This window comes from Oncorhynchus mykiss, chromosome 3 (assembly GCF_057628025.1).
Source record: "Oncorhynchus mykiss isolate SJ-2025 chromosome 3, ASM5762802v1, whole genome shotgun sequence".
Taxonomy (NCBI): Eukaryota; Metazoa; Chordata; class Actinopteri; order Salmoniformes; family Salmonidae; genus Oncorhynchus; species Oncorhynchus mykiss.
In genome coordinates this window covers 91,958,852-91,977,328 of record NC_143024.1, presented here as the reverse complement: position 1 = coordinate 91,977,328, position 18,477 = coordinate 91,958,852, and the positions used below count along the sequence as shown (strand labels likewise).

The 18,477-nt window shown below is 40.9% G+C and overlaps 1 protein-coding gene across 1 annotated transcript in view; it reads left to right on the top strand.

Moving 5' to 3' along the window:
- The window catches only part of LOC110504879 (syntaxin-binding protein 5-like), a 226,061-nt gene that overhangs the window by 25,065 nt on the left and 182,519 nt on the right, over positions 1-18,477 (top strand). The window contains exon 2 of the mRNA XM_036975302.2: positions 3,193-3,290. Within this exon, the coding sequence (XP_036831197.2) occupies positions 3,193-3,290 (98 nt within the window). The remainder of the gene's footprint in view (positions 1-3,192; positions 3,291-18,477) is intronic.

The window sequence follows — 18,477 nt, the reverse complement described above, 5'->3', positions numbered from 1 at the left end:
TCTCCTGCCATTGTTAGGCTGAAGAATGTTCACACCTCTCACCTCACACTTCAGTGCTAACTGAAGTTACAGCCAGATCTGTCCTAGCAGCTTGGTAGCCTTATTTGTTAAGCTTTATATAACAAAATTACCTAGAAATGATTGTAGTTTACTTTTTTGTCTTCAGAAGTAGCTTCGGACTGAATACTGAACTCACTCAGTTTTGTGTTGGATGGTATTTCCAGGTTCCTCTGTGTTTCTTCTGCAGGTTTTGGTTTCTTAAGTGTTTTTCTTGATTGACCCTGGTAGTAATAGTCCATTCAGATCATTTTCCCCAAAATCAAGGTTTTAGATATGGCATTTTTATTTGGATATAAGGTTTTGATGTGGAGGCTAGTATATTGTATAACAATTCAAGTTTATATACATTTATCCAACTAATTATATATTTTTGCAAAAGAACTCAGCAGCCCATGAGCTCACTACCTCTCTCTTTCTCTGTGGCACAGCAGGATCTCCTCTCTCTCTCTCTCTCTCTCTCTCAATTCAATTCAAGTGGCTTTATTGGCATGTGTTAACATTACCAAAGCAAGTGAGGTAGATAATATACAAAAGTGAAATAAACAATAAAAATTAACAGTAAACATTACACATATAGAAGTTTCAAAACAATAAAGACATTACAAATGTCATATTATGTTTATATACAGTGTTGTAACAATGTACAACTGGTTAAAGTACACAAGGGAAAAATAAATAAGCATGAATATGAGTTGTGTTTACAATGGTGTTTGTTCTTCACTGGTTGCCCTTGTCGTGTGGCAACAGGTCACAAATCTTGCTGCTGTGATGGCACACTGTGGAATTTCCCCCAGTAGATATGGGAGTTTATCAAAATTGGGTTTGTTTTTGAATTCTTTGTTGATCTGTGTATTCTGAGGGAAATATGTGTCTCTAATATGGTCATACATTGGGCAGGAGGTTAGGAAATGCAGCTCAGTTTCCACCTCATTTTGTGGGCAGTGAGCACATAGCCTCTCTTCTCTTGCGAGCCATGTCTGCCTACGGCGGCCTTTCTCAATAAAAAAAAAAATGTTTTTTTGTTGTTGTCCTGTAGCTCATTCAAGGTCATTGGAGAATCCAGTGGGTTCTGGTAGTCTTTAATAGTTGATTCTAAGATTTGTATTTGATCCTGTATATGTTTCTGCTCTTAATTCTTTGTTTTTGAGCCAAAAAGATTGGAGAAGCGGTTTACCCACACATCTCCATTTTGGATAGATAATTCTTCGTGTTGTTGTTTGTTTATTGTTTTCCAATTTTTCCAGAAGTGGTTAGTCTATGGATTCTTCAATTACATTGAGCTGATTTCTGACGTGCTGTTCCTTCTTTTTCCATAGTGTATTTCTGTATTGTTTTAGTGATTCACTATAGTGAAGGTGTAGACTCAAGTTTTCTGGGTCTCTATGTTTTTGGTTGGACAGGTTTCTCAATACCTTTCTTAGATTTTTGCATTCTTCATCAAACCATTTGTCATTGTTGTTCATTTTCTATTTGAGATTTTTAGATTTGACAGGGAAGCTGAGAGGTCAAATATACTGTTAAGATTTTCTACTGCCAAGTTTACACCTTCACTATTACAGTGGAACGTTTTACCCAGGAAATTGTATAAAAGGGATTGAATTTGTTGTTGCTTAATTGTTTTTTGGTAGGTTTCCAAACTGCATTCCTTCCATCTGTAGCATTTCTTAATGTTACTCAGTTCCTTTGGCTTTGATGCCTCATGATTGAGTATTGCTCTGTTCAAGTAGACTGTGATTTATCTGTGGTCTGATAGGGGTGTCAGGGGCTGACTGTGAACACTCTGAGAGACTCTGGGTTGAGGTCGGTGAAAAAGTAGTCTACAGTACTACTGCCAAGAGATGAGTTATAGGTGTACCTACCATAGGAGTCCCCTCGAAGCCTACCATTGACTACCATTGACTATGTGACAGAGCTGCAGGAGTTGTGACCCGTTTTTGTTGGTTATGTTGTCATAGTTGTGCCTAGGGGGGCATATGGGGGAGGGAATGCTGTCACCTGCAGGCAGGTGTTTGTCCCCCTGTGTGCTGAGGGTGTCAGGTTCTTGTCCGGTTCTGGCATCTGTCTCTTATCTCTGTGTCTGCGTCTCTGTCTCTGTATCTCTCAATTCAATTGCATTTAAATTCAAGGTAAGGTCATTATTGGCATGGGGAACATATGTTTACATTGCCATTGTAAGTGAAATAGATAATGCACAAAAGTGAAATAAACAATACATGTTTTTACAGTAAACACAAAAGTTCTAAAAATATAAAGACCTTTGAAATAGTTATACTAACGTATACTGTAGCAAGCTGTCTGGGTCTCCTGGGAGGTCAGTAAGTAACATGTAGATTATATATAGATACATAGCTTATATAGATTATGGCCAGTGCTGGTATGATTATTACTATAGATTCTGTGCAGCGACTATATTATCAGTATAGATTATGTGCAGTGACTGTGGACCCCAGGCAGTGGATTTCAGCACCACTTCTAGTGGACAGCGCCCGTGCAGATTTGAAGTTTCCTGTGGAAAGAGCGTCTGAATATTTCAGCACCATGGAGAGAACCTTAGTGTGGATTCTCTTGCTGTTAATCCATTCTAGAAGCCCCTTCTTTTTTTTTTACAATTTCTGATCTTCATATTTTATTTGACCTTTATTTGACCTGTCATGTCAATAAAGAACAAAGTCTCATTTACAATGACGCGGACCTCGTGCTCCTGGAAACATTGCTCCTATTTCAGACTATGTTTAGCTGTCTACTTGTCTGTGTGTGTGCCTGTGCCTATTTGTCTGTGTGTGTGCCTATGTCTATTTGTCTGTGTGTGTGCCTGTGTCTATTTGTCTGTGTGTGTGCCTGTGTCTATTTGTCTGTGTGTGTGCCTGTGTCTATTTGTCTGTGTGTGTGCCTGTGTCTATTTGTCTGTGTGTGTGCCTGTGTCTATTTGTCTGTGTGTGTGCCTGTGTCTATTTGTCTGTGTGTGTGCCTGTGTCTATTTGTCTCTGATGAACAGTCTAGTATAATTAAGTAATTTGACTTGAAAAATAAAGGTTTCCTGCATACAGATTCCTACTCAATAACACATTTTATATACTTTGAAACTGTGTATTGAATGTGAATGTTAATGTTATTGTTTGTTTTCCATTCCAGACGGTACGCCATGGCTTCCCCTACCAGCCCACCTGCCTGGCATTCGACCCCGTCCAGAAGATCCTAGCCATCGGCTCCAGAACAGGAGGCATACGGATGTATCCTTTCCTTTGCCCCCCGCTCTACTCTTTTTATCCCTCTCTTCATCCCTCCTCTCCTCCGCTGTTGTCATGGCTGTCATATCGCGGAGTCAAACCTGTCTGTTTGCCAGCTTGTGCTCCCAGGAGGCACCTGAGCCTTCTTGCACCCCCAGGTAGGAGTTTATACTTTCATATAGCCAGCGTCATGAGAGATAGAGAGAGAGAGACTATACTGAGAACACCTCTCTTCCTCTCTCTTTCTTGTCCCTATCTGTCTGTCTCTTCCTCTGTTTCCCTCTTTCTCTCTGGACCTTCAGCAGATGCTTTGATGAAACGCTGACTGGCTCAGGTTTCTGTTTGATGGAGCGGAGACCCATGACTGAATGATCATTAGCATTGAGAGGCTAAGCACAAATATCACAGCTCTCATGTGGCCAGTCACTCAGTCCATCCTTCTATTCCATTCTTTTTTTCCCTCTTTCTTTTTTCTCTCTCTCGTTATGTCTCTCCTTCTCCCTCCCTATCTTGTTCTCTATCTTCTCTTTCTTCCATTTTTTTTCTATCCCCTCTCTCCTTTTCCCTCATCCTTCTTTTCTACTTGTCATGTGAAAGTGTCCAGGTATAGACTAGGGTATGTAATTCCCAAACTGGGGTACGCGCAATGCCGTCGTGGGTACGCCAAATAAAAATGTGATTCACATATTTTTTGAAATAAAATAAAATACTATACATTTGAGTACCCTCGTTTCACTGCTTGCATCAGTTACCTGATATGGAATGGATTTCCTGTGTAGTACTCTGTGTTTCCCGAAGTCTGTTCTGAACTTGGGGTCTGTGAAGAGACCCCTGGTGGTATGTCTTGTTGGGTATGTATGGGTGTCTTGGGGAGCTGTGTGCTAATCATTTGAATAAACATCCTGGTATCTTTCAAAATGTCAATGCTTCTCACAAAGACAAGTAGTGATGCAGTTAATCGTCTCCTCTACTTTGAACGTCTCTGTGTACATTTAAGGGCCAGCCGTGTTGCTCTGTTCTGGGTCAAATGTTCGTGGCACTCAAACATATGACTGAGCAGTAGTCCAAGTGCAACCAAACTAGGGCCTGTAGTTCTCGTTTTGTTGGTAACCTTGTAAAGGACGCAGAGCAGCATTTTATTTTTGAAAATATACGTCTCCTAATCTTAGCTACTGTTGCATCACTGTGTTTCGACCATGACAGTTTACAATCCACCAAGCAGCTTAGTCATCTCACTTTGCTCAATTTCCACATTATTCGTTGCAAGATTTAGTTGAGGTTTAGGGTTTAGTGAGTGATTTGTTCCAGTACAATGCTTTAAGTTTTTGAAATATGTAGGACCAGCTTATTACTTGCCACCCGTTCTAAAACTGACTGCAGCTCTTTGTTAAGTGTTGCAGTGATTTATCTTGCTGTGGCAGCTCTTTGTTAAGTGTTGCAGTGATTTATCTTGCTGTGGCAGCTCTTTGTTAAGTGTTGCAGTGATTTATCTTGCTGTGGCAGCTCTTTGTTAAGTGTTGCAGTGATTTATCTTGCTGTGGCAGCTCTTTGTTAAGTGTTGCAGTGATTTATCTTGCTGTGGCAGCTCTTTGTTAAGTGTTGCAGTGATTTATCTTGCTGTGGCAGCTCTTTGTTAAGTGTTGCAGTGATTTATCTTGCTGTGGCAGCTCTTTGTTAAGTGTTGCAGTGATTTATCTTGCTGTGGCAGCTCTTTGTTAAGTGTTGCAGTGATTTATCTTGCTGTGGCAGCTGACGTGTATAATGTTGAGTCATCGTCATAGTTACAGTGCATTCGGAAAGTATTCCGAGCCCTTCCCCCTTTTTTTCCACATTTTGTTACGTTACCGCCTTCTACACACAATACCCCATAATGACAAAGTGAAAACATTTATTTTTTGTAATGTTTGCAAATGTATAGAAAAAAATGAAATACCTTATTTATGTAAGTATTTAGACCCTTTACTATGAGATTCTAAATTGAGTTCAGGTGCATCCTGTTTCCATTGATACTCCTTGAGATGTTTCTACAACTTGATTGGATAAACCTGTTTATATAAGGTCCCACAGTGCATGTCAGAGCAAAAACCAAGCCATGAGGTTGAAGGAATTGTCCCTAGAGCTCCGAGACAGGATTGTGTCGAGGCACAGATCTGGGGAAGGGTACCAAAACATTTCTGCAGTTTTGAATGGCCTGAAGAACACAGTGGCTTCCATCATTCTTAAATGGAAGAAGTTTGAAACCATCAAGACTCCTCCTATAACTGGCCACCAGGCCAAACTGAGTAATTGAGGAAGAAGGGTCATGGTTAGGGAAGTGACCAAGAACCTGATGGTCACTCTGACAGAGCTCCGGAGTTCCTCTGTGGAGATGCGAGAACTGTCCAGAAGAACAACCATATTTGCAGCACTCCACCAATCAGGTATTTATGGTAGAGTGGCCAGACGGAAGCAACTCCTCAGTTAAAGACACATGACAGTCAGCTTGGAGTTTGCCAAAAGGCACCTAAAGGTTTCTCAGAGCATGACTAACAAGATTCTCTGGTCTGAATGAACCAAGATTGAACTCTTTGGCATGACTGCCAAATGTTACTTCTGGAGGGAGGAAACCACTCACCATCTCTATGGTGAAGCATGGTGGTGGCAGCATCATGCTGTGGTGATGTTTTTCAGCGGCAGAGACTTGGAGACTAGTTAGGATCGAGGGAAAGATCAACAGAGCAAAGTACAGAGATATCCTTGATAAAATCCCACTCCAGAGCGCTCAGTACCTCAGACTGGGGCGAAGTTTCACCTTCCAACAGAGCAACAACCCTAAGCACACAGCCAAAACCACGCAAGAGTGGCTTCGGTACAAGTCTCTGAATGTCCTTGTGTGGCCCAGCCAGAGCCCGGACTTGAACCCGATCGAACATCTCTGGAGAGACCTGAAAATAGCTGTGTAATGACGCCCCCCCCATCCAACCTGACAGAACTTGACAGGATCTGCAGAGAAGAATGGGAGAAACTCCCCAAATACAGGTTTTCCAAACTTGTAGCGTCATACCTGAGAGATCTCGAGGCTGTAATTGCTGCCAAAGATGCTTCAACAAAGTAAAGTGTTGAAATAAATATGTAAATGTGATATTTATTCATACATTTTCAAAAATGTTGCTTTGTCATTATGGGGTATTGTGTGTAGATTGATGAGGGGGGGGGGGGGGGGGAAAGATTTAATCCATGAAAAAATAGGGCTGTATAATGCAACAAAATGTGGAAAAGGTCAAAGGGGTCTGAATACTTTCCGAAGTCACTGTAGATAAGTTTTCCTCAGTGGCAGTAATCATTAGTAAATATTTGAACAAGTAAGGGGCCTAGACAGCTGCCCTGGGGAATGCCTGACTCTACCTGGATTATGTTGGAGAAGCTTCCATTAAATCATAACTTCTGTGTTCCGTTAGACAGGTAACTCTTGATCCACATTATAGCAGGGGGTGTTAACCTTTACCACATATGTTTTTCCAGCAGCAGACTAATAGCCTCTTAGTTGTTAGGGTGCATTTTTTCAACTTTTTGATAAAAAGCGTGCAAAATTTCAACGTCCTGCTACTCATACCAGGAATATAGTATATGCATATGATTAGTATGTTTGGATAGAAAACACTCTGAAGTTTATCATGTCTGTGACTATTACAGAACTTGTGTAGCAGGCAAAACCCCAAGGAAAACTGTTCAGAAAAAAAAAATATATATCCCTCTGCCAGTTCCCTGTATTGTCTATGGCAAGGGAAAATAGATAGCGCCCAGTTTACAGTTCCTACAGCTTCCACACGATGTCGCCAGTCTTGGGAATTGGGTTGAAGTTAATCCTTGGTGAAATGAAGAATAGGCACTTCCTGTCAGTGGGTACACGCTGGATATATATGAAAGAGAGAAAATCGTCCATGATTTGTTGACTCACTGCTATTGAATACAGATCGCCCGTCATCAATTTGATCGATTATTAACATTTACAAATACCTAAAGTTGGATTACAAAAGTAGTTTGAAGTATTTTGGCAAAGTTTATAGGCAACTTTTTTAATTTTTCGAAATGACGTTGCGTTTTGGAAAGCTGTTTTTTTCTGGATCAGACGGGCTTTATAAATGGACATTTTGGGTATACATGAACGGATTTAATCGAAAAAAAGAACCAATTGTGATGTTTATGGGACATATTGGAGTGCCAACAAAAAAGCTTGTCAAAGGTAATGCATGTTTTATATTTTATTTCTGCGTTTTGTGTAGCGCCGGCTACGCTAATTATTTTGTTTACGTCTCGGTCATGTGTTTCGGGGGGGGGGGGGGGGGTGTGTGCATGCTATCAGATAATAGCTTCTCATGCTTTCGCCGAAAAGCATTTTTAAAATCTAACATGTTGGCTGGATTCACAACGAGTGTAGCTTTAATTGAGTACCCTGCATGTGTGATTTAATGAAAGTTTGAGTTTTATCGAGTACTATTAGCATTTGGCGCTACGCATTTCGCCAGGCTATTGGCTAGGAGAGACGCTGGCGTCTCAGTGGCCGTAAGAGGTTCTAAGATCCATAATGTCATAAGCTAAAGTCTAACAAAACAACTCCCACAAGCTTCTTCTTACCAGTTTTAATTCAGCCAATCATCAGTCATTTGTGTAAGTGCTGTACATGTTGAGTGCCCCTCCTTATACGCCAGTTGATGATTTTTTTAAATTGTGAAATAGCATTGTATCTGGTCAGGGCATGGCTTTCAATCAGCCTTTCTGTATCTCTATTCATTAAATCTCTCTGTCCCTGTGTTTTCTTCTGCCTGCTAACTGTAGCAGCACACTGACAGTCTGTCTCTGTTTCTGTGTGTGTGTGTGTGTGTGTGTGTGTGTATCAGTCTGTTTCTCTGTGTGTGTGTGTGTGTGTGTGTGTGTGTGTGTGTGCATTGTATCAGTTCGTCTCTGTGTTTGTGTTTAACATTGCTGTTATCCTGCCGTGCCATACTGGATGTGAAAAATAATGGCTTTTCAATAAAGGTCAGGTAATAGAATCCTGTTCTATTCACTTCTCATCCAAAAAACACACCAACCTGCCCAGGACGACCGCTCTCACGAGAGAGAGAGAGAGAGACAGAGAGACAGAGAGAGACAGAGAGACAGAGAGAGCGAGAGAGACAGAGAGAGAGAGACAGAGAGACAGAGAGACAGAGAGGCCTTGGCATAGAGAGCTGGTCAATGCTGGGCTGGATGGACAATATGCTAGCAGAATAGGTAGATTGGTCTCCAAGCACATGTCTACCACGCCGGTAAGGAATGAGCTTGCTCTCAAACGAAAAGGACAGGTTGGATTGATACCTAAGGATCGATAAAGATAAATGAAAACAGGACGGAGGAATGGGAGAGAGGGACCACACATACGGGAGCTACCTAGCATAAAGATAAATGAAAACAGGACGGAGGAATGGGAGAGAGGGACCACACAGACGGGAGCTACCTAGCAGCGTAGCTAGCACTGCAGGGTGGGGCTACATTGAAACAGTGGCATTCTGTTGGTTAGTGATTCAGAGGTTGTACACACAGTAGAAAGTCATAGTTCACCTCGTTTAAGTTACAATTTGTGTAGTCCGTTGTTCCTATGGCATTGCCTATGTACAGTAAGATGGTATGTTTTTCTATTCTATTTCAGCAGTGGTTCCATTCCAGTCCCAGTGTCTGCTTCACTCACCTTTGGTTTACATGCCCACTAACATCCTGTTATTATACCAGCGTACCATTGTTTACATGCTCACCAACATCCTGTTATTATACCAGCGTACCATTGTTTACATGCCCACCAACATCCTGTTATTATACCAGCGTACCATTGTTTACATGCCCACCAACATCCTGTTATTATACCAGCGTACCATTGTTTACATGCCCACCAATATCCTGCTTTTTTGGGGGGATACTCAAGTATTCTACTCCTGCATTGCTTGCTGTTTGGGGTTTTAGGCTGGGTTTCTGTACAGCACTTTGAGATATCAGCTGATGTGAGAAGGGCTATATAATTACATTTGATTTGATTTATTCGGTTTCTGAGTTGACTCATATTAACATCATATCCCGTTTACAAAACACCCCCCGAAAAAGCTTATGATAAACCCGGATAAGATGCCTGGGAAATGCTGATCTTAGATGGGATACTGTGGCATGTAAACGTCTCATCCCGTTCAGTGTTGTTTCTCGCAGTTTGCGCAGGCTCAGTTTAACATGTCATTGGTGTCGTGTGATAAAGTTTTCTGATTTCTGATTGTAAAACAAATCACAAAAAAGTAGGCTATCTGCGCATGTTCAATCCACCGTAACAATGAATTATGCTTATACTCCTTAATGATAATAATTAAAGTATTATATTATTATATATTATATTATATTAAATGATTAATTAAAGTATAAACAATGGGCTACTTTCTCCCTTAATTTAGACAACTTCTTGCTGATCATTTCCCAACATTTGGTAGACCATATTATAATTTCCAAAATGTTGTAAGTCATTTGTTTTGTCAACTAAAGTTATATACACGCAGCGTCTCTTCTGTCATAACTTGTTACGCCAGAAAACAGTAAAGTAGTGCCAGAATACATCACCAGAATACATTGATAGAATGAATGCATTAGTAATCTGGTGAACACGAGTTCTTAAATATGTCTGTTTCCTTTAGGGACCGGGGAAAAAGTCCAATAACTCCAAAACAATGGAGAAATTGTTCCTTTGCAAATTGTCTAAATGTCATCAGTTTGGCCAGTTTTTAAAAAAGGAAATGAAAATCGGAGAAAGAAAACAAGGAAACACGTTCCTGATAAGACTTCAGTTCGTCTAAGGGGTCGACATGTTATGTGGTTGAAATACTGTCCGCTTGCACAGCAGTGTCAAAGATGACACATTACACAAGCACTCACATTTTCTCAAGAGACGCTGAAAGAAAGAAATTATATATTATATTTCTCCACTCCTGTTCTCGAGACAAAATGAACAATGGTTATATTATTTTACTGCAAAAAAATATATATACATAATTCTGCAGGAGTTAATATTGTATTAAACTATATTATGTGAGAGGTTACAGGGATACAGTCAGTGTCTGTATTTCAGTTACTTCTCCTTTTAAATGAGGAATGTGATATGTGTTCATGGACACAGGGATAGTCATGAGTTGGACATCAAAGGGGCATGTCAACAGCTTATCCCAATTAGACAGTAATAGTGGTCATTGATAAAACTGTCATTACACTAATAGAGGCCAGTTAGATCATCTAATTTAATCAAGCTGCTAATGAGTTGGTGGGAATGAACATTTACGTGTGTGTCTGTGTGTGCCTATCATCAGACTGAATACAGCCCAGCAGTGGGCCTATCATCAGACTGAATACAGCCCAGCAGTGGGCCTATCATCAGACTGGATACAGCCCAGCAGTGGGCCTATCATCAGACTAGAGTCATATTGCCTTTCGTTCTTCACCCCATAACATTCTTTTCTTTCCTCCTCTTTCTCCTCCTATTCCCTCCGACAGCCACCCTCTCCTCTTAAACCCTTACCTCCCTCGTCTTCCCCTCCTCTTATCCTATTTTTCCCCTGCCTCTCTCCTCCCCTGTTATGTATTCTCTCTCTCTCTCTCTCTCTCTCTCTCTCTCTCTCTCTCTCTCTCTCTCTCTCTCTCTCTCTCTCTCTCTCTCTCTCTCTCTCTCTCTCTCTCTCTCCTTCTCTTTGTCTTCCATCAATCTGGCCTGTCCTGCTGGATGAGATAGGACGGACTGCTGGTTCTCTGGCTGCCTTCCTCTCTCTCTGTCCCTCTATTCAATTAAAGGGCTTTATTGGCATGGGAAACATACAGTATGTTAACATTGCCAAAGAAAGTGAAATAGATAATTAACAAAAGTGAAATAAACAATAAAAAAAATGAACAGTAAACATTACACTTATAAAATTTCCAACGGAATAGAGACATTTCAAATATCATATTATTTCTATATACTTGTAATTATGTGCAAATAGTTCAAGTACAAAATGGAAAATTAATAAACATAAATATGGGTTGTATTTACTATGGTGTTTGTTCTTCACTGGTTGCCCTTTTCTTGTGGCAACAGGTCCCAAATCTTACTGCTGTGATGGCACACTGGTATTTCACCTAGATATTGGAGTTTATCAAAATTAGATTTGTTTACAAATTCTTTGTTGGTCTGTGTAATATGAGGGAAATATGCGTCTCTAATATGGTCATACATTTGGCAGGAGGTTAGGAAGTGCATCTCAGTTTCCACCTCATTTTGTGAGCCAGGTCTGCCTAGGGCAGATAGTTAACTGGTATTGTCCTAACTCTGCTCTGCATGCATTACTTTGTGTTTTCCGTTGTAAATTGAGGATTTTTCCGTAGAATTCTGCATGCAGAGTCTCAATTTGTTGTTTGTCCCATCATGTGAATTTTTGGTTGGTGAGCGGACCCCAGACCTCACAACCCTAGAGGGCAATGGGTTCTATAATTGATTTAGCCAGATCCTAATTGGGAATTTATTATTATTTATAATTTTTCTAATTTCATATTCCTTTTTATTAAATGTTTTATATGTGTATTTTTTCATATAAATACAGTGACAAGAAATGATGTGAACCCTTTTGAGTTATTATAAAATGTTATCTGATCTTCATTTAAGTGACAACAATAGACAAACCCAGTGTGCTTAAACTAATAAACACACAAATTATTGTATTTTTCTTGTCTATATTGAATACATCATTTAAACATTCACAGTGAAGGTTGGAAAAAGTATTTGAACCCCTAGGCTAATGACTTCTCCAAAAAACTAATTGGAGTCAGGAGTCAGCTAACCTGTAGTCCAATCAATGAGACGAGATTGGAGATGTTGGTTAGAGCTGCCTTGCCCTATAAAAAACACTCACTAAGTTTGCTATTCACAAGAAGCATTGCCTTATGTTAACCATGCCTCGAACAAAAGAGATCTCAGAAGACCTGAGATTAAGAATTGTTGACTTGTATAAAGCTGGAAAGGGTTACAAAAGTATCTCTAAAAGCCTTGATGTTCATCAGTCCACAGTAAGACAAATTGTCTGTCAACGGAGAAAGCTCAGCACTGTTGCTACTCTCCCTAGGAGTGGCCGTCCTGCAAAGATGACTGCAAGAGCACAGCACAGAATACTCAATGAGGTTAAGAAGAATCCTAGTGTCAGCTAAAGACTTACATAAATCTCTGGAACATGCTAACATCTCTGTTGATGAGTCTACGACATGTAAAACACTAAACTAGAAGGGTGTTCATGGGAGGACACCATGGAAGAAGCCGGTGCTGTCCAAATAAAACCATTGCTGCACATCTGAAGTTCTCAAAATTGCACCTGGATGTTCCACAGCGCTACTGGCAAAATATTCTGCGGACAAATGAAACTACAGTTGAGTTGTTTTGAAGGAATACACAACACTATGTGTGTAGAAAAAAAGGCACAGCACACCAACATCAAAACCTCATCCCAACGGTAAAGTATGGTGGAGGGTGCATCATGGTTTGGGGCTGCTTTGATGCCTCAGTGATAGGACAGCTTGCTATCATCGACAGAGAAATGAATTCCCAAGTTTATCAAGACATTTTGCAGGAGAATGTAAGGCTATCTTTCCGCCAATTGAAGCTCAACAGAAGTTAGGTGACGCAACAGGACAACAACCCATTAGACAGAAGTAAATCAACAACAGAATGGCTTGAACAGAAGAAAATACGCCTTCTGGAGTGACCCAGTCAGAGTCCTGACCTCAACCCGATTGAGATGCTGTGGCATGACCTCAAGAGAGCAGTTCACACCAGACATCCCAAGAATATTGTGGAACTGAAACAGTTTTGTAAAGAGGAATGGTCCAAAATTCCTCCTGACCGTTGTGCCGATCTGATCCACAACTACAGAAAATGTTGGTTAGAGGTCATTGCTGCCAAAGGAGGGTCAACCAGTTATTAAATCCAAGGGGTTCACATACTTTTCCCACCATGCACTGTGAATGTTTACACGGTGTGTTCAATGAAGACATGAAAACGTATAATTGTTTGTGTGTTATTAGTTTAAGGAGACTGTTTGTCTATTGTTGTGACTTAGATGAATATCAGAGTCAAATTGTATGACCAATTTATGCAGAAATCCAGGTATTTCCAAAGGGTACACATACTTTTTCTTCCAACTTTATATATTTATTACTCCATATACAAACGTATACATACGAACAACAGCTGACGTTCCTTTTAATGTCGTAGAAGGGCCTTCTTGCCTTGTCTCTCAGATCGTTCACAGCCTTGTGGAAGTGACCTTAGGCGCTGACGGCCGAGGTATGTATAGTTTTTTTTTGTGTGCTCTACGGCAACGGTGACTAGATAGAATTCGTATTCGTGGTCCCTGGTAACTGGACCTATTTTGCAACAGCAGAGCACTGTGGAAATAATGTTTTTTTTTTGCTCATTTTAACCGCACACTTGTTGTTTTGTGTGCATTGATTTAATAATGTCATATTTTATTTCTCCCAAAACTGCTTTCAGTCAGTTTGTATAGCAGATCGTCATGCCAAGACTGTTTCAGTCAGTTTGTATAGCAGATCTTCATGTCAAAACTGCTTTCAGTCAGTTTGTATAGCAGATCTTCATGTCAAAACTGCTTTCAATCAGTTTGTATAGCAGATCGTCATGCCAAAACTGTTTCAGTCAGTTTGTATAGCAGATCGTCATGCCAAGACTGTTTCAGTCAGTTTGTATAGCAGATCGTCATGTCAAAACTGCTTTCAGTCAGTTTGTATAGCAGATCGTCATGTCAAAACTGCTTTCAGTCAGTTTGTATAGCAGATCTTCATGTCAAAACTGCTTTCAATCAGTTTGTATAGCAGATCTTCATGTCAAGTTGAGTCAAAAGCTTTTTTTGAAGTCAAGAAAGCATGAGAAGACATTGCTTTTGTTTTGTTTGTGAATGAGGAGGGTGAACACGTGGTAACTGGGTAAAAAGCCAATTTGATATCCACTCAGTACGTTGTAGGAGGCTGCTGTTAATGTTAAGGCAGAGGATTTGCCCACGGTAGTTATTGGGGTCGAGTTTGTCGCCACTTTTGTTTATTGGGGTGAACGGCCTTTGGTTCCAAATATTGGGGAAGATACCAGAGCTGAGGATGATGTTAAACTCTCTCTCTAATTAAATTCAAAGGGCTTGATTGGCATGGGAAAGAAATGTTTACATTGCCAAAGCAAGTGAAATATATAATAACCGAAAGTGAAATAAACAATCAGAAATGTTGATATTGATGCCACTGCTCTGTTCCATTTGTGGAGTGGCTGAATGATGTGGAGAAAGGTTGAGAGAGAGAGAGAGGAGAGACAGAGACCAAGACAGAGAAGAGACAGAGAAGAGACAGAGACCAAGACAGAGAAGAGACAGAGAAGAGACAGAGACCAAGACCGAGAAGAGACAGAGAAGAGACAGAGACCGAGACAGAGAAGAGACAGAGAAGAGACAGAGACCAAGACAGAGACCAAGACAGAGACGAGACCAAGACAGAGACCAAGACAGAGAGAGACAGAGAGAGACAGAGACCAGGACAGAGTGACAGAGAAGAGACACAGAGAGACAGAGACCAGGACAGAGTGACAGAGAAGAGACACAGAGAGACAGAGACATCTACACATTCTACACATTCTACACATTCTCCACATTCTACACATTCTACACATTCTACACATTCTACACATTCTACACATTCTCCACATTCTACACATTCTACACATTCTACACATCCTCCACATTCTACACATTCTCCACATTCTCCACATTCTCCACATTCTCCACATTCTACACATTCTACACATTCTACACATTCTACACATTCTACACATTCTACACATTCTCCACATTCTACACATTCTACACATTCTCCACATTCTCCACATTCTACACATTCTACACATTCTACACATTCTACACATTCTACACATTCTACACATTCTCCACATTCTACACATTCTACACATTCTCCACATTCTACACATTCTACACATTCTCCACATTCTACACATTCTCCACATTCTACACATTCTCCACATTCTCCACATTCTACACATTCTCCACATTCTCCACATTCTCCACATTCTACACATTCTACACATTCTACGACAAATGTTGACCTGATGGCTTAACTAATAGCCACGTTGATGTATGGAGCTCCATTTTTACACTGTGAAAAGACCTTGTGGTTCTAATCAATGTTGCATGTATTCAACATATTCTCTCCAGACACACAAAGATCCAAGGACAGCTGTAGGAGGAAAAACACGTATCGCGTACGTCACCGTCATAGACTGAGGCAGATTCCTGGGAAATAAAATCCATTTTTCAGACAGTGTTTGTAACAGATTGAATATGTATGTCATGTCGAAGGCTGACGGCCTGTTCCCCGTCTAGGTACAGTGCCTTGTGAAAATATTCGGCCCCCTTGAACTTTGCGACCTTTTGCCACATTTCAGGCTTCAAACATAAAGATATAAAACTGTATTTTTTTGTGAAGAATCAACAACAAGTGGGACACACTCATGAAGTGGAACGACATTTATTGGATATTTCAAACTTTTTTAACAAATCAAAAACTGAAAAATTGGGCGTGCAAAATGATTCAGCCCCCTTAAGTTAATACTTTGTAGTGCCACCTTTTGCTGCGATTACAGCTGTAAGTTGCTTGGGGTATGTCTCTCTCAGTTTTGCACATCGAGAGACTGACATTTTTTCCCATTCCTCCTTGCAAAACAGCTCGAGCTCAGTGAGGTTGGATGGAGAGCATTTGTGAACAGCAGTTTTCAGTTCTTTCCACAGATTCTCGATTGGATTCAGGTCTGGACTTTGACTTGGCCATTCCAACACCTGGATATGTTCATTTTTGAACCATTCCATTGTAGATTTTGCTTTCTGTTTTGGATCATTGTCTTGTTGGGAAGACAAATCTCCGTCCCAGTCTCAGGTCTTTTGCAGACTCCATCAGGTTTTCTTCCAGAATGGTCCTGTATTTGGCTCCATCAATCTTCCCATCAATTTTAACCATTTTCCCTGTCCCTGCTGAAGAAAAGCAGGCCCAAACCATGATGCTGCCACCACCATGTTTGACAGTGGGGATGGTGTGTTCAGGGTGATGAGCCTTGTTGCTTTTACGCCAAACATAACGTTTTGCATTGTTGCCAAAAAGTTCAATTTTGGTTTCATCTGACCAGAGCACCTTCTTCCACATGTTTGGTGTGTCTCCCAGGTGGCTTGTGGCAAACTTTCAACAACACTTTTTATGGATATCTTTAAGAAATGGCTTTCTTCTTGCCACTCTTCCATAAAGGCCAGATTTGTGCAATATACGACTGATTGTTGTCCTATGGACAGAGTCTCCCACCTCAGCTGTAGATCTCTGCAGTTCATCCAGAGTGATCATGGGCCTCTTGGCTGCATCTCTGATCAGTCTTCTCCTTGTATGAGCTAAAAGTTTAGAGGGACGGCCAGGTCTTGGTAGATTTGCAGTGGTCTGAGACTCCTTCCATTTCAATATTATCGCTTGCACAGTGCTCCTTGGGATGTTTAAAGCTTGGGAAATCTTTTTGTATCCAAATCCGGCTTTAAACTTCTTCACAACAGTATCTCGGACCTGCCTGGTGTGTTCCTTGTTCTTCATGATGCTCTCTGCGCTTTTAACGGACCTCTGAGACTATCACAGTGCAGGTGCATTTATACGGAGACTTGATTACACACAGGTGGATTGTATTTATCATCATTAATCATTTAGGTCAACATTGGATCATTCAGAGATCCTCACTGAACTTCTGGAGAGAGTTTTCTGCACTGAAAATAAAGGGGCTGAATAATTTTGCACGCCCAATTTTTCAGTTTTTGAAAAATACAGTTTTATATCTTTATGTTTAAAGCCTGAAATGTGGCAAAAGGTCGCAGAGTTCAAGGGGGCCGAATACTTTCGCTAGGTCTGCAGGTATGTCCTTCCTCACGGTGGCAGCTTGGTGATTAATAACAGATTCACTAAATGGAGCAACACAAGGTGCGTAGCTATATGTCCTTCTTCTTTGTCCTTCTTTACGGTATATGTCCTTCCTGAAACCAAGGGAAAGGGAATGTGATTGGGTAATGGAAACAGGAGGAGGTGTGTCTTCTGATTAGCGACTGATTGATGACTGATTGGGGAATGATGATTGCCACCTGTGAGGAGGAGAGAAAATAAATACACACACAGGATACACACACACAGGATACACACACACACAGGATACCTGTATCCGTAAATCTCCCACCCTTAAAAGAGCAACCGTAGGGGTGGGGGGGACTGCGACCAAAGTATTACAATGAACAGCAGCATTTCTGAGTTGGGCAATCTGAGAGATATGAGAAAGATCAGGAAACATTTGTTATTTTGCCCATTTTTTTGGGCCCAAAACAGTCTCCATCCATTCATGTTTTCTTGTGAGGCCTGTGGGTGTCCTAGAGCAACTGACATCTACATATTTGTGAGAGTCTCATTTTCTTTAGAGGGGTCCTGATAGATTTGAAACCGTTTGGATGTGTTATAGTCATTGCACTAACTCTACCCAGTCCACCACGACCCAGTCATAACACGACCCAGTCATAACACTAACTCTAACCAGTCCTAACACGACCCAGTCATAACACTAACTCTAACCAGTCCTAACACGACCCAGTCATAACACTAACCCTACCCAGTCCTAACACGACCCAGTCATAACACTAACTCTAACCAGTCCTAACACGACCCAGTCATAACACTAACTCTACCCAGTCCTAACACGACCCAGTCATAACACTAACTCTACCCAGTCCTAACACGACCCAGTCATAACACTAACTCTACCCAGTCCTAACACGACCCAGTCATAACACTAACTCTACCCAGTCCTAACACGACCCAGTAATAACACTAACTCTACCCAGTCCTAACACGACCCAGTCATAACACTAACACTACCCAGTCCTAACACGACCCAGTCATAACACTAACTCTACCCAGTCCTAACACGACCCAGTCATAACACTAACTCTAACCAGTCCTAACACGACCCAGTCATAACACTAACCCTACCCAGTCCTAACACGACCCAGTCATAACACTAACTCTAACCAGTCCTAACACGACCCAGTCA